We start from the raw sequence: 15,396 nt of genomic DNA, 5'->3' as shown, positions 1-15,396 counted from the left end.
GTATGTACACATGCTGTCTCTCGGCTAGTTGTTATATTTAAACCTGCTCAGTGGTCTTGTGGTTAGAGTGTGCGCCCTGAGACTGGAAGGTCGTGAGTTCAAAAGCCGGCCGAGTCATTACCAAAGACTATAAAAATGGGACCCAGGAGAGTTGGAATTGGGGTTTGAATCACCAAAAATGATTCCCGAGCGTGGCCACCGCTGCTGCTCCTCACCTCCAGGGGGGTGAACATGGGGATGGGTCAAATGCAGAGGATAATTTCACTACACCTAGTGTGTGAGTGTGACTATCATTGGGACTTTAACTTTAGGTTTTTAGGTTACGAGCCTCCCCCACTTTTAGTTGGCGTAGCGACTCTCACAGTGAACCCCGTAAGATTCGACCAAAACATCCGGTCTTACTCCCTCGCATTAGCTCATAGCTACACTGTAAAAACAGTCAGTAAGTTTTATGGTAAAAAAAAAAAAACGGCAGCTCAATTTGCCACAATTTTACGATATTTTACAATAAAAAAAACAGTGGTTCCGTTTTCAAATTTACAGTGATTGCACTGTAAAAATTATGTCAATTTTAAAGTAAAAAAAAAAAAAAGACAGTTCAATTGCCAGAATTTTACTGAAAAAAATAAAAGGGGTACCAATTTATTTATTTTTGTTTTTTTTAGAGTAATTCTGTGTAAAAAACACAGTCAATTTAAAAATCTCTCTATGCGGACATTTATCCAGAAAATATGGAGAAACTGCTGATGGTGTGTTTGACGGAGTAGCAGCTGGAAGAAGATGCATACTGTAGAAGTCTACTCTCCAAGGTAAATACTGTGCATGACTTCATAAAACTACTGTACTTGATTGTACTACATCCTATTGTATTGTTTGTCATACAATATATCGTATCCAAAATGTGTTTTTCTTTTTAAAAGTCATGCTACATGTTAAAATTGTGCTCTTTCGGGCGACCAATCACGGGATAAATAGATTTTCATTCATTTCGATTCATTTTTTTGTGCCCTGGACTGGTGTTCTTTTGCCCTATGATATGCTCCAGCTTACCCAGAACCCGACAAGTGGGGTTGAAAATGGATGGTGCCTTTTATAAAGTAATACTGACACGCTTTCAGTGGGAGTTAGGTGTTCGGACGCTCCACTTTTTCCATGATTGGGATTTCTCAAAATGGTTTTGCGAAAAGGTTGCCTCGGTTTTCGTACTGTGCCTCAGTTGTCGTACAGCGAAACATTGCAGCCGACCAACTAGTCCAGGGGTGTCAAACGTACGGCCCGTTTTTTCCGGCCTGCGGGATGAATTTGCTAAGTATAAAAATGAGCCGAAATTATTGAATGAAAGAAACTGCTGTTCTAGATGTGTCCACTAGATGTCGCAATAGCAATTCTTTGTATCTTTGTAGATGATGCTAAAACAAATAAACACATGTTAGTACGTCAGTCGAGGAAAATTTCATAGATAACATCCTGTAATTTGATTTTAATATTATTTTCCTATCTTGATAGATTGAAAATTAACACCAATGAGTTGACAGATGAACATTATCACATAATTTATTCAGACAGTATAAATAAAGACAAATAAAGGTAGAATACTATTAACCGCAACATGTAAGTGTAAAAAAAACCCCAACAACATTATGATTTGTACATTTTCACAATGTGCTGGTTCTATTTTTAAACAAAGAAAACAATCGGAAGTTGTCTTTATTTTTAAGTTATCATGCTGTGATTTTACCAGTCCGGCCCACTTGGGGGTAGATTTTTCTCCATGTGGTCCCCGATCTAAAATGAGTTTGACACCCCTGAACCAGTCGGTTGCTTGCTTATTATTTCCCGTAATGGAGTGCCCAACCAAAAGAATCCTACGCATTGGTGACTGAGTCTTTGCATTAAGTACGACTGCAAAATAAACCCACAGTGGGCCGCGGAAAGTTGCAAGTTGCAGTTCTTTGATAAAGAAGGTGAGAATTCAAGAAAGAACTTGATTCAATGTATAAAGTGCCTTAGACCTGCATTGTTTTCTGCTTGCAAACTACAAATGTTCAGTCCCTCTGGGATTTTACAATCATACTAGTTTACCCAAATTCAACCAATTCCTGCAAATGATGTTTTGTTTTTTTACATTTCGGCCAATCGAATTTGTCTCTGAGCTGTGCTCATGTAGACGAAGCAGGTACAACAACCTGTAACCTTATATCAACTCTTTATTGATTGTGGTCCCGCCGCTTAGTGCAGACCTACTAAGCCTTCTGGGGATTGTGGCGTGTCAACATTTGGCAATACTCGCTCTCAACAGTTCAAAAATGCTTTTAACGTGCAGGAGTAAACGTGTTGGAACATAAATTAATGTTTAAGATGGACAAATACTTATCAAGCGTAAAACATACACTGAGAATGTCTGCAATAAGGACTACGTAGCGGACAATAATGAAGCCTTTGGTGGTGTTTATTTTATTTTTAGAACCATAATGAATTATTATTACTATTGGTTATAATAAATTAACCAGTACAGTAATTATACAAAGAGTTCTGAGTATGTGCTTTTACTGCCATCTCGTGTCTATTTTTACATCTGTAAAACAAGCAAAACATCAATGCAGTGCTTGTTTTTAATTTTTTTGTTGCAATCCTGTGCTTTTTAAAAGGTTACTACGAATACTTAAAACATAGATAACAAATTCATAAAATCACAAGTTGATTCAATGTTATTGGGAAGAAAAAAAAAAGCCTTTTCCGCAACTTTCTAAAAAAGCTGCCATGAATTCAGCCATTTCAGAACGCAACAATCACAAAAAAAAGCTTGCAAAATCCTGGAGGGACTGATTGATTTTGTATCAATTTTGTTTTGTGTTTGAGTGTTTGGGGAACGGGTTGATTGGATTTTTAATACAAATGAAGCGGATTAGGAACGTAAACTCAGGTACCGCTTTATTTTGAAGCTTACTTTGCTATGAATATGAAGTCACTGTGCACGTTTTAACGTTGTGTAACTAGACGCCGCTTAGGAAGCAGGGCCACACCTGGCTTAATTGGGGCCCGAATTAAATTTTAATTTTCACACTTTTTCTTTTATTTTTGTGAAATCAGGGCATTCAATCGCTCACAACTGGACTGTTTAGTTTGTCTTAAAAGATGTTTCGCCTCTCATCAATTCATGCTCATGGATTTAGATTGTTAAGATCTAGTCTAAGACTTAAATTGGTCAGATCTAGTATAGATCTGACAAATCTAAATCTATGAGCACGAACTGATGAAGCCTACTGAGGTATTGGCACTAGCCACTAGTTTAGATCGGACCAATCTAAGTCTCAGACAAGATCCGAACAATCTAAATCTCAGACAAGATCTGACCAATCTAAGTCTCAGACAAGATCTGACCAATCTAAATCTATGAGCACGAACTGATGAAGTCTACTGAGGTATTGGCACTAGCCACTAGTCTAGATCTGGCCAATCTAAGTCTGAGATTACATCTGACCAATCTAAATCTCAGACAAGATCTGACCAATCTAAGTCTCAGACGAGATCTGACCAATTTAAGTCTATAAGCACGAACTGATGAAGCCTACTGAGGTATTGGCACTAGCCACTAGTCTAGATCTGACCAATCTAAGTCTATGAGCACAAACTGATGAAGCCTACTGAGGTATTGGCACTAGCCACTAGTCTAGATCTGACCAATCTAAGTCTATGAGCACGAACTGATGAAGCCTACTGAGGTATTGGCACTAGCCACTAGTCTAGATCTGACCAATCTAAGTCTGACAATAGATCTGACCAATCTAAATCTCAGACAAGATCTGACCAATCTAAGTATCAGACGAGATCTGACCAATCTAAATCTATGAGCACGAACTGATGAAGTCAACTGAGGTATTGGCACTAGCCACTAGTCTAGATCTGACCAATCTAAGTCTGAGATTAGATCTGACCAATCTAAGTCTCAGATGAGATCTGACCAATCTAAGTCTATGAGCACGAACTGATGAAGCCTACTGAGGTATTGACACTAGCCACTAGTCTAGATCTGACCAATCTAAGTCTCAGACGAGATCTGACCAATCTAAGTGTATGAGCATGAACTGATGAAGCCGACTGAGGTATTGGCTCTAGCCGCTAGTCTAGATCTGACCAATCCAAGTTTAAGACTAGATTTGACCAATCCAAGTCTATGAGCACGAACTGATGAAGCCTACAGAGGTATTGGCACTAGCCACTAGTCTTGATTTTAACAATCTTAGTCTCAGACGAGATCTGACCAATCTAAGTCTCAGAAGAGATCTGACCAATTTAAGTCTATGAGAACGAACTGATGAAGCCTACTGAGGTATTGGCACTAACCACTAGTCTAGATCTGACCAATCTAAGTTTAAGACTAGATTTGACCAATCCAAGTCTCAGACGAGATCTGACCAATTTAAGTCTCAGATGAGATCTGACCAATCTAAGTCTATGAGCACGAACTGATGAAGCCTACTGAGGTACTGGCACCAGCAGCCACTAGTCTAGATCTGACCAATCTAAGTCTGAGACTAGATCTGACCAATCTAAGTCTGAGACTAGATCTGACCAATCTAAGTCTATGAGCATGAACTGATGAAGCCTACTCGGATGAGAGGTGAAATGTCTTCTAAGACAAACCAAACAGTCCAGTTGCGATTGATGGAATGCCCTGAGATTACCATGACCTGGGTGAATAAGAACATTCATTGACACATTTTTGTGAACTTTTTTTAATCAGTCTTGAATTTAATGAATTTGATGCATTTTTTAAAACTAATTTGTGGGAAATAAATTGTTCAGTAATTTATTTCTTTAGTGCAAAATAACAACTTTAACATAATTAAAACATACAATACATGATGTATGCCTTCCTGACATGTTACTGATTGGCATTCAGTCTCAGTACGATCGTTTACCAGCCTTAACGCTGTGCGGCTATTTGGGGAAATCTGCCACTATATTCTTATCAGAGATGGACAGAAGTGGGGGAAATAATCGATTTTTGGATGCATCGCAATAAACGTAGTAAACGTAATCGATTTATTTATTGTAAATAATGTAATACAGACAGTTGTAAAATTTGGCTTACTGAAGTGAGCCACCTCATCGAGAGATCCGACCAGCTCCTATGCTATCGTGCACGTGTGGTTCAGTTTTGCATACATTTTCATGGATTTAATAAAGGTGGGACTTAATTGAACTGTTTCTTATTCCAAATGAATTCGTTTTTTAAATTTGCAAGTAGAGATGTCTGATAATATCGGCCGATAAATGCTTTAAAATGTAATATCGGAAATTATCGGTATCGGTTTCAAAAAGTAAAATTTATGATTTTTTAAAACGCCGCTGTACAATAATGCACTTTGTGACTTCAATAATAAATATGGCAGTGCCATGTTGGCACTTTTTTTCATAACTGGAGTTGAAGTTGTTCTCTTATTTTGGAAAACCATGTTTTTGATTGATTGATTGAAACTTGTATTAGTAGATTGCACAGTACAGTACATATTCCGTACAATTGACCACTAAATGGTAACACCCGAATAAGTTTTTCAACTTGTTTAAGTCGGGGTCCACGTTAATCAAATTCATGGTAAAGTTACATTGTTTAATGCATCCAGCGGGGCATCACAACAAAATTAGGCATAATAATGTGTTAATTCCACGACTGTATATATCGGTATCGGTTGATAACGGAATCGGTAATTAAGAGTTGGACAATATCGGATATCGGCAAAAAAGCCATTATCGGACATCTCTAGTTGCAAGTGATAAACGCTTATTCAGTAAAACAAAAAGAAATGTAAAACTGCATCAATATACATAAATTAAAGATGCATCAATAATCGATTTTTAATGGAATCGTAGCTCCTGAATCGTAATCGTGAGGTGCCCAAAGACTCCCACCTCTGGTGACGGGGCAGGAAGGGGCTACGAATACGTTTGTGGTACGAAAAAAAATCATTTTACAAGCGCTTTGTTCGAGCAAAACTGGCCCCCCAACAGATCACTGACATTACGCACGGCACTTGTGAGAAAAATACTACAACAACATAAACAACATGAACTTCATGGAAATTACCCTTTTTGTGCTGCAAATTTCACATTGACAAAAGCAGTCGACCGGTATGTCGACTTAAGCGGGCGCTTCTGAGTGACATAAGAACACGGTGGACTTGATGAGTTGGTCGACATAAGCGAGTTTCACTGTGTTTGGACCGTGAACTCACCTGCGCTCTTGCTCTTGCAGCCTGGGGGACCTTTTCAAAGCTGGTTGTGGATGTTGTGGTTATTTGCCCGGTGAAACATTCAGTCAGGTGTGAATAAAACAAGGCACATTTTAGTGTTAGGGGATTTATGTGTGACATATGCATAGATTCAGCGAGCAGCTTCTTCTCCGGTCCTTCACCGCCGATGAGTCGTGACGTCACAGCGATGTCACTGTGGTGGGCCTGACTGAGTGGGAGGGGTCAGAAGTCAGCTGTGGGAAGGGGGCGGGGTTCAGGGATAAACACGAAGATCCTTCCGACCGACCCTGATCCCACGTCGCCGCCAACTCCCGCGGGAGGGTCTCCGCCAGCTTGGTCAGCTGCTCCTCCCGTTGACTTATGAGGTCATCGAGGTTCCTCTGGCGAATCAGTAGGGAGGGTTTGGTGCTCACAAAGTGTCGGTAGTCTTGGAGTTGGGGTTGAGTGAGGTAGCCTAACAAGATGGCGTGAACGACGCGCTGCCGCCGGTCCAGGTTTTCCTTCAGTTCCCAAGCGTCCTCTGTTTGACGGAGGAGCTGGGAGCGTTTGTGGTGGAGGGAGTCCTGATGAGACAAAACATGTTTCACAAAATATTTGCACTAATGCTATTCAGGTCCAAAATGTTAGGCTGTAAAAAAAATATGTAGATTTTACGACGGTTTGTTAAGATTGATTGAGTGCCCAAATAGAACAATAACCTGATGAATATTATTAACATTACCGTAAAATATCAAATAATATTTACACTACCGTTCAAAAGTTTGGGGTCACCCAAACAATTTTGTGGAATAGCCTTCATTTCTAAGAACAAGAATAGACTGTCGAGTTTCAGATGAAGGTTCTCTTTTTCTGGCCATTTTGAGCGTTTAATTGACCCCACAAATGTGATGCTCCAGAAACTCACTCTGCTCAAAGGAAGGTCAGTTTTGTAGCTTCTGTAACGAGCTAAACTGTTTTCAGATGTGTGAACATGATTGCACAAGGGTTTTCTAATCATCAATTAGCCTTCTGAGCCAATGAGCAAACACACTGTACCATTAGAACACTGGAATGATAGTTGCTGGAAATGGGCCTCTATACACCTATGTAGATATTGCACCAAAAACCAGACATTTGCAGCTAGAATAGTCATTTACCACATTAGCAATGTATAGAGTGTATTTCTTTAAAGTTAAGACTAGTTTAAAGTTATCTTCATTGAAAAGTACAGTGCTTTTCCTTCAAAAATAAGGACATTTCAATGTGACCCCAAACTTTTGAATGGTAGTGTATATATATATATATATATATATATATATATATATATATATATATATATATATATATATATATATATATATATATATATATATATATATATATATGTACTGTATATATATATGATGAATGAGAACATTCACAGGCACAAGAAAATGTATATATACAGTCGCAATCAAAAGTTTACATACACTTGTAAAGGACATTGTGGCCAAACAGCTCAATTTTTGTTGCATCTGACCACAGAACTTTCCTCCAGAAGGTCTTATCTTTGTCCATGTGATGTCAGATGAAACAAAAATTTAGCTGTTTGGCCACAATACCCGGCAATATGTTTGGAGGAGAAAAGGTGAGGCCTTTAATCCCAGGAACACCATGACTAACGTCCAGCATGGTGGTGGTAGTATTATGCTCTGGGCCTGTTTTGCTGCCAATGGAACTGGTGCTTTACAGAGAGTAAATGGGACAATGAAAAAAGGAGGATTACCTCCAAATTCTTCAGGACAACCTAAAATCATAAGCCCGGAGGTTGGGTCTTGGGCGCAGTTGGGTGTTCCAACAGGACAATGACTCCAAACACACGTCAAAAGTGGTAAAGGAATGGCTAAATCAGGCTAGAATTAAGGTTTTAGAATGGCCTTCCCAAAGTCCTGACTTAAATGTGTGGACAATGCTGAAGAAACAAGTCCATGTCAGAAAACCAACACAATTAGTTGAACTGCACCAATTTTGTCAAGAGGAGTGGTCAAAAATTCAACCAGAAGCTTGTGGATGGCTACCAAAAGCACCTTATTGCAGTGAAACTTGCCAAGGGACATGTAACCAAATATTAACATTGCTGTATGTATACTTTTGACCCAGCAGATTTGGTCACATTTTCAGTAGACCCATAATAAATTCATAAAAGAACCAAACTTCATGAAATTTTTTTGTGACCAACAAGTATGTGCTCCAATCACTCTATCACAAAAAAATAAGAGTTGTAGAAATTATTGGAAACTCAAGACAGCCATGACATTATGTTCTTTACAAGTGTATGTAAACTTTTGATCGCAACACGGGACACATTTCCGGTGTTGTTGTTTCCGGATGAGGAGATGCTGCTCCGTTATTGATTTAAGTAAAGTCTGAATGTCATTAAAACAGTTAGCTGACACTTCTTCCACTCCCGTCCTTGCACGCTACACCACTACAACAAAGATGACGGGGAGAAGATGCTGTCGAAGGTGAGCCACGTAAATAAGACCGCCCACAAAACGGCGCATCCGGAAGCGACTGTCAGAAAGCGGCTTGAAGATGATCTGTAAAACATAATCTATGCAACATTTTGACCAAAGAACCACCATTACATGTTATGTAGAGCAGTGTTTTTCAACCTTTTTTGAGGCAAGGCACATTTTTTTCATAAAAAATCCCGGGGGCACACCACCAGCAAAAAACGTTAAAAAATTAAACTCCACCAGGTCGTCGTGCCTTATTTTGAGTTTGTTGGTGTTTTCCTGTAGCAGTTTCATGTCTTCCTTTGAGCGCTATTCCGCGCACATGCTTTGTGTTAGCAAGCAAGGATATTTACGTTGTCGCTATCCTTCTTTGTGTGTACATTGTTGATTTTCATGTCATGTACGGATGTACTTTGTGGATGCCGTAAGTTTTTGCTGTCGTCCAGCATTCTGTTTCTGTTTAGTTTGTAGCCAGTTCGTTTTGCATAGCCATTGCCTTTTCCTTTCCCTTTTGTTCATTTTTGGTTTAAACATTATATACCTTTTTTTACCTCCACACCGCCTCCCGCTGTGGTCTGCATATTGGCATCACAACAAACCATCCTCGTCTCACCCGACACATTCCGACTTTTACAAAGCACAGACACTAAGCAACGGCACATTATTTGCAGATTATAATTATTGATTTGCAAAAAATATTTTTGGGACCAATTATGTGAAGTTGCATAATTTCCCACGGCACACCAGACAATATCTCACGGCACACTAGTGTGCTGCGGCACAGTGGTTGAAAAACACAGATGTAGACCACAAGGAAGTGTTTTCAATCTAGAAAAAATTAATAAATAATATGACTCCTTTAATGCGCCCTATAATCCGGTGCGCCTTATATATGAAAAAAGATCGACAATAGACCATTCATGGGCAGTGGCCCTTATAATCCGGCGCGTCCTATGGTCTGGAAAATATGGTATTTTAATGGCGTATTTGAGTTTAAAATTATATCAATAATATTATTCATATAATGTTTGCAAGCCAAATAAAATGTGTTGTACAGCAGATGGCTTACAACTTGTTTTAAATGGCTAAAACTTCAAGGTATTTGCTTTTTTTATGAATAAATATTTTGGAATGAAGTAGTTATCTTTATTATCTTTATCGTTATGATGCACATGCCTAAAATATCTGAAGATGGATTTATATGAGAGCCACTAAATAGATGTAGTTGATGATTAGTCAACAATCGAAATAGTTGTTAGTTGCAGGTCTTGAACGCGAGTGTGTAAATTGAGACGCAGTTTTGGAGGTGATTGTGTTCGACTTTGGAGATTGTGCTGTAAAATGTAACAAATTGAACACAGTTGCATCGAGCATTCACATATTTCATTCAGCACGTTCCAAAACCAACATGATATCTCACCCTCTGCTCTGAACTGTCCTCTTGTTTGAGCTCCTCCAGAGCAAGCAGGGACTTGTCGATCCTTGCCAGCCTGCTACACAGTGACAGCAGCAGGTTCATGATCTTCTCCAGATCTCCTGGAAGACAAATCCCAGTTTTTGGATGCTCACACGAACATTCATAACTTGCTACTTTTTTGGGGGGTCTGAGTGGCAGCAAAAGTTCTTACCGATGAACATGCTGTACTTGTCCCTCTCGTTGATCTTGCATAGTTTTTGCACCAGAGAGTCGAGGCTTGCACCGAGTGCCTGGTGACGCCTCTGCTCCTCACACAGAGCCTCCTTGTCTCGACGCAGAGTCAGCACGCTGCACCTGAGAGCCTCACACAACTCCACCTGAGGGACAGTTCGGGAAATCCAAGAAAATTAACTCATTAGCGTTCCAGTTACCGTATTTTTCGGACTATAAGTCGCAGTTTTTTTCATAGTTTGTGCGACTTATACTCAGGAGCGATTTATGTGTGAAATTATTAACACATTACCGTAAAATATCAAATAATATTATTTAGCTCATTCACGTAAGAGACTAGACGTATAAGATTTCATGGGATTTAGCGATTAGGAGTGACAGATTGTTTGGTAAACGTATAGCATGTTCTATATGTTATAGTTATTTGAATGACTCTTACCATAGTATGTTACGTTAACATACCAGGCACATTCTCAGTTGGTTATTTATGCCTCATATAACGTACACTTATTCAGCCTGTTGTTCACTATTCTTTATTTATTTTAAATTGCCTTTCAAATGTCTATTCTTGGTGTTGGGTTTTATCAAATAAATTTCCCCCAAAAATGCGACTCCAGTGCGACTTCTATATGTTTTTTTCCTTCTTTATTATGCATTTTCGGCCGGTGCGATTTATACTCCGGAGCGACTTATAGTCCGAAAAATACGGTAATTATTATTGAATTATGTAATGGCTGAAAATACCTTTTTTGTACGCCTTCTTCTCCGACTCCCACAATTTTTTATCAGATTCAATACATTTAAATATCAAAACTATCTTGACACGTTCACAACCATTTTTTTTCATTTCCAAAAAATTCACACTATTTCATGAATTCCACATTTTCCTGGACATTTGTCCCATTCGAAATGAATGGGCCCTTTTTCAACCATTCCCCGATTAAATTAATAAAATGTTATGTTTTTAAAGCTAATTTTGATACTAAATATTAACATGCCACATGTAAGCATGCTAACGTTAGCACGCTAGCTTTGTTTTAGCTGATTTTGCAGGTAAACACATCGGAGTCATATATTTTGGAACTTGACGCATGCTAATTGTTAGCATGCTAGTATTATAGCTTTTTTCTGGCTTATTTTGCATGTATACACCTCAACGTCATATTATAGTACTTAAAGAATGCTAAAATTATTAGCATGCCAACTTTTTAAGCTAATTATGTGAGTAAACACAGAGTCGTTTTTTTTAACTTGAGACATGCTAACATTAGCGGTAGCTTTTTTTTTTTTTTAAACCTAATTTTGCTAGTATAAACTTGAGTCATATATTTTGGTACTTGACACATGCTAACTGCTAGCGTGCTAACTTTAGCATGCTCGCTTTGTCTTAGCTAATTTTTCAGGTAAACACATAGGAGTCATAGTTTGGAACATTAGCTAGTGTTAACATGCTAGATTGTCTTAGCTAACTTTGCAGAACTACATTTTATGGTACATAACACATCAACTATTATCACGCTAATATTAGTATGCTAACTTTTTAAGCTAATTTTGCAGGTGAACACATCATATCACATATTTTAAAAACTCGATAGCATAGTAGCTTTTTTTTTTTTTAGCTAATTTTGAACGTAAAAAACAGTGCCATATATTTTGGTAATTTGACGCATGTTGATTGTTAGCATGTCAACATTGGTATGCAAGCACGGTAACTTTTGCTAGCTAGTTTAGCTCATCAGTCTTATCTTTTTGTTACTTTACGCCATCTGTTAGCATTTCAGTTCGGCTTTTCAGCATACAGGTAAACACATAGGAGTCATAGTTTGGAACATTAGCTAACGTTAGCATGCTAGATTGTCTTAGCTAATTTTTCAGAAATACACCTCAGAGTCATATTATGGTGGATAACACATTAACTGTTAGCACACTAATATTAGCATGCTAACTTTTTAAGCTATTTTTTACAGATAAACACATCAGTCATATTTTTAAAAACTTGATGTATGCTAACGCTAGCAAAGCATGCTAGCTTTTTTAGCTAGTTTTGAAGGTAAAAACCAGTAACATATATTTTGGTAATTAACACATGTTGATTGTTAGCATGTCAACATTGGTATGTAAGCTTTTTGCTAGCTAGTTTAGCTCATCAGCCTTATCTTTTTGTTACTTTACGCAATCTGTTAGCATTTCAGTTCGGCTTTTCAGCATTCTGTCAAAATTGCATTTTCAAGTTACATTTTGAAATTCTACCTTCTTGTTGTTGAGGTCATTCCCATCTTCATCCATCCCAGTACTCTGATCCATTTCTGTGGTGAAACCATCCTCCATCCTGTGCAGGACAAGAAATTGTCTGAATTATCGATACAAATATATGAATGGATATTATATCGCTCAGCTTTCATGCACCATCACTGTCATACACTAGGCCAAATACTACAGCATGTAAGAGTTGTCATCCAGCCCCGGACTCAAACCAGTGACCGCGAATCCCCATTACAGGTAAATCCTGCAGCGCGAGGTTAAAAAGTTTTAAGGAATGCAGGAAACCAGACAGACGGTGATATCCTGGATAAAAATCTGATCTACAACACTCTTAATCGCAGAGGGTTCCTCTTTGATAGAGGTTGAGAATGTGCTCCTACCTCGAAGCCGGCGTACGCTACACTTGCTCACCCTGCAAACTTGTGTTATGTGATATGTGCCTCAAACAAAATCACTGCGCCGACGGGATTGTTAAGGCTGAATAGTTCCAACTGCAATGACACTGTTTTTCTCGCTTTAATTACCACCCTTCACACGGATGGGAAGCTAACAAGCTAAATTGAGTTGTGCTATTCCCGCAATTAACCCCAATGAAGAGCTACCAAAGCAGGGGTGTTCAATGTATGACCTAGGGGCCATTTGCGTCCTGTGGCATGTTTTTTTTATTAGCCAGTGGCACATTTTAGAAAGCAAACTATTGTGACACAGTGAGAAAAAGCTGAAATGTTGATATGACTACCGTTTTTTCCGGACCATAGGGTGCACCGGATAACAAGGCGCACTGTCAATGAATGGTCTATTTTCTATCTTTTTTCATATATAAAGCGCACCGGATTATAGGGCGCATTTAAGGAGTAATTTTATAATTATTATCTTTTTTTTAAAGTGAAAACACTTCCTTGTGGTCTACATAACATGTAATGGTGGTTCTTTGGTCAAAATGTTGCATAGATTATGTTTTACAGATCATCTTCAAGCCGCTTCAGGATGCGCCGTTTTGTGGGCGGTCTTATTTACGTGGCTCACCTTCGGCAGCGTCTTCTCCCCGTCATCTTTGTTGTAGCGGTGTAGCGTGCAAGGACGGGATACTGTGTCCCTTGAAGCCTTAATGTGTGTCACGTTAACTAACAAAAAAACAATGTGACTGATACGGCTGCTGTCATTAGACAGTCAAGCTGCCAGTTTTTGACTGTAAAATCTACGGTTGTTGTTTTTAACGGTGTATTACTGTAAATGGAAAGACGGTACATTTGTTTTTACGGTAGAAAAACTGGCAGCTAACTTGCCAGAATAAAAAAAATACTTTTTTTCCATTAACAATATAATGTTGTAAAAACCAATGTAAATTTAACACAAAAATTCTGGCAACTAATCTGCCAGCTTTTTCTGTAAAAACCCCTGAAAAAACAGTGGTACTCTTTTTCCATTTACCGTAAAATGTTGTAAAAAAAAATAGAAAAAACACTATATTTTATAGTAACATTTTGTCAATGTAAAGTTTTCACTGTAAAATCAACAGTCTACCAAAAACTATTTATATAATTAATAATGAAATCCAGAGGCAAATTCATACATTATTCACTGTTACAAGCGGCCCTCTGATGGCAGCCATAACTGCCATGTGGCCCTCAATGAAAAGCAGTTTGACATCCCTGATCTAAATTAAAGAAAAGGAAACAATCCAAAGACTAGGATGATTTCGATCTTATAGTGCCAAAAAAGGTAAAAGGTTAAAAAAACTAAACAATTATACTGTATTTGCTTATTGATTTGGATTTGCAGGTCAAATGTAATGAATTGTATCATCAAGTAGATGGCGGATGACCATTATGAAACACCGAAACAGTATCAGTGCGGTCAGGCTTGTCACTGACAGGTTGGTTATGTTTTAGTTTTTCCTCTGTGTTTGTGTTTTATTTCCTGCATCAAGCCTGCCATCTCTGCATCTTGGGGTTCGTCACCAACAAATCTTGACAGAATAGGCCGACGGCATCGTTCTTCTCGTCTCTGGCTCCGCCCAGGCCGACGACATAATCTTCCTCGTCTCTGGCTCTGCCCAGGCCGACGGCATCGTCTTCCTCGTCTCTTGCTCCGCCCTGGCCGACGACATCATCTTCCTCGTCTCTGGCTCCGCCCTGGCCGACAACATCAGCCTCCTTGTCTCTGGCTCTGCCCAGGCTGACGAGATCAGCCTCCTTACCTCCGGCGGGCCATCCCACGATGTCGCCAGCGTCTCCAGCTGGCCTGACGCGCGGGCGGCCATCTCGTCGGATGTGGCCGTTCCGTGGCCGACTGCATCGCCAGTTTATGAGCCACCTGACTCTTCCCCGCTAGTTACAGGGACACTTGGCCTGGCGGCCCACCGCCTTGTCTTCCCTCCGTCCTCCTGTGACTTTGGACTTTTTTGGGGGGTCTTCTAGAACGTCTGGAATCCGTTATCGGAAGGGGGGCTACTGTCAGGCTTGTCACTGACAGGTTGGTTATGTTTTAGTTTTTCCTCTGTGTTTGTGTTTTACTTCCTGCATCAAGCCTGCCATCTCTGCATCTTGGGGTTCGTCATCAACAAATCTTGACAGAATAGGCCGACGGCATCGTCTTCCTCGTCTCTGGCTTCGCACAGGCCGACGACATTGTTTTCCTCGTCTCTGGCTCCGCCGAGGCCGACGACATCGTCTTCCTCGTCTCTGGCTGCGCCCAGGCCGACGACATAGTCTTCCTTGTCTCTGGCTCCGCCCAGGCCGACGACATCGTCTTC

At 39.5% G+C, this 15,396-nt stretch overlaps 1 protein-coding gene across 2 annotated transcripts in view; it reads right to left on the bottom strand.

Moving 5' to 3' along the window:
* Positions 1 to 4,578: 4,578 nt before the first annotated feature.
* shroom3 (shroom family member 3) overlaps positions 4,579 to 15,396 on the bottom strand; it is a 217,653-nt gene continuing 206,835 nt past the window's right edge. Inside the window, exons 23-26 of one of the 2 annotated variants that reach the window (XM_062031529.1) lie at positions 12,630 to 12,708; positions 10,360 to 10,525; positions 10,152 to 10,267; positions 4,579 to 6,817 (exon numbers count right to left, since the gene is read on the bottom strand). In XM_062031529.1, the coding sequence (XP_061887513.1) occupies positions 6,434 to 6,817; positions 10,152 to 10,267; positions 10,360 to 10,525; positions 12,630 to 12,708 (745 nt within the window). In that variant the 3' untranslated portion in view covers positions 4,579 to 6,433. The remainder of the gene's footprint in view (positions 6,818 to 10,151; positions 10,268 to 10,359; positions 10,526 to 12,629; positions 12,709 to 15,396) is intronic. The other variant, XM_062031531.1, reaches the window with a different exon arrangement.

Source organism: Entelurus aequoreus, linkage group LG21 (genome assembly GCF_033978785.1).
Source record: "Entelurus aequoreus isolate RoL-2023_Sb linkage group LG21, RoL_Eaeq_v1.1, whole genome shotgun sequence".
NCBI lineage: Eukaryota > Metazoa > Chordata > Actinopteri > Syngnathiformes > Syngnathidae > Entelurus > Entelurus aequoreus.
The sequence above is the reverse complement of the archived record's forward strand: the minus strand, read 5'-3'. Positions and strand labels throughout refer to the sequence as shown.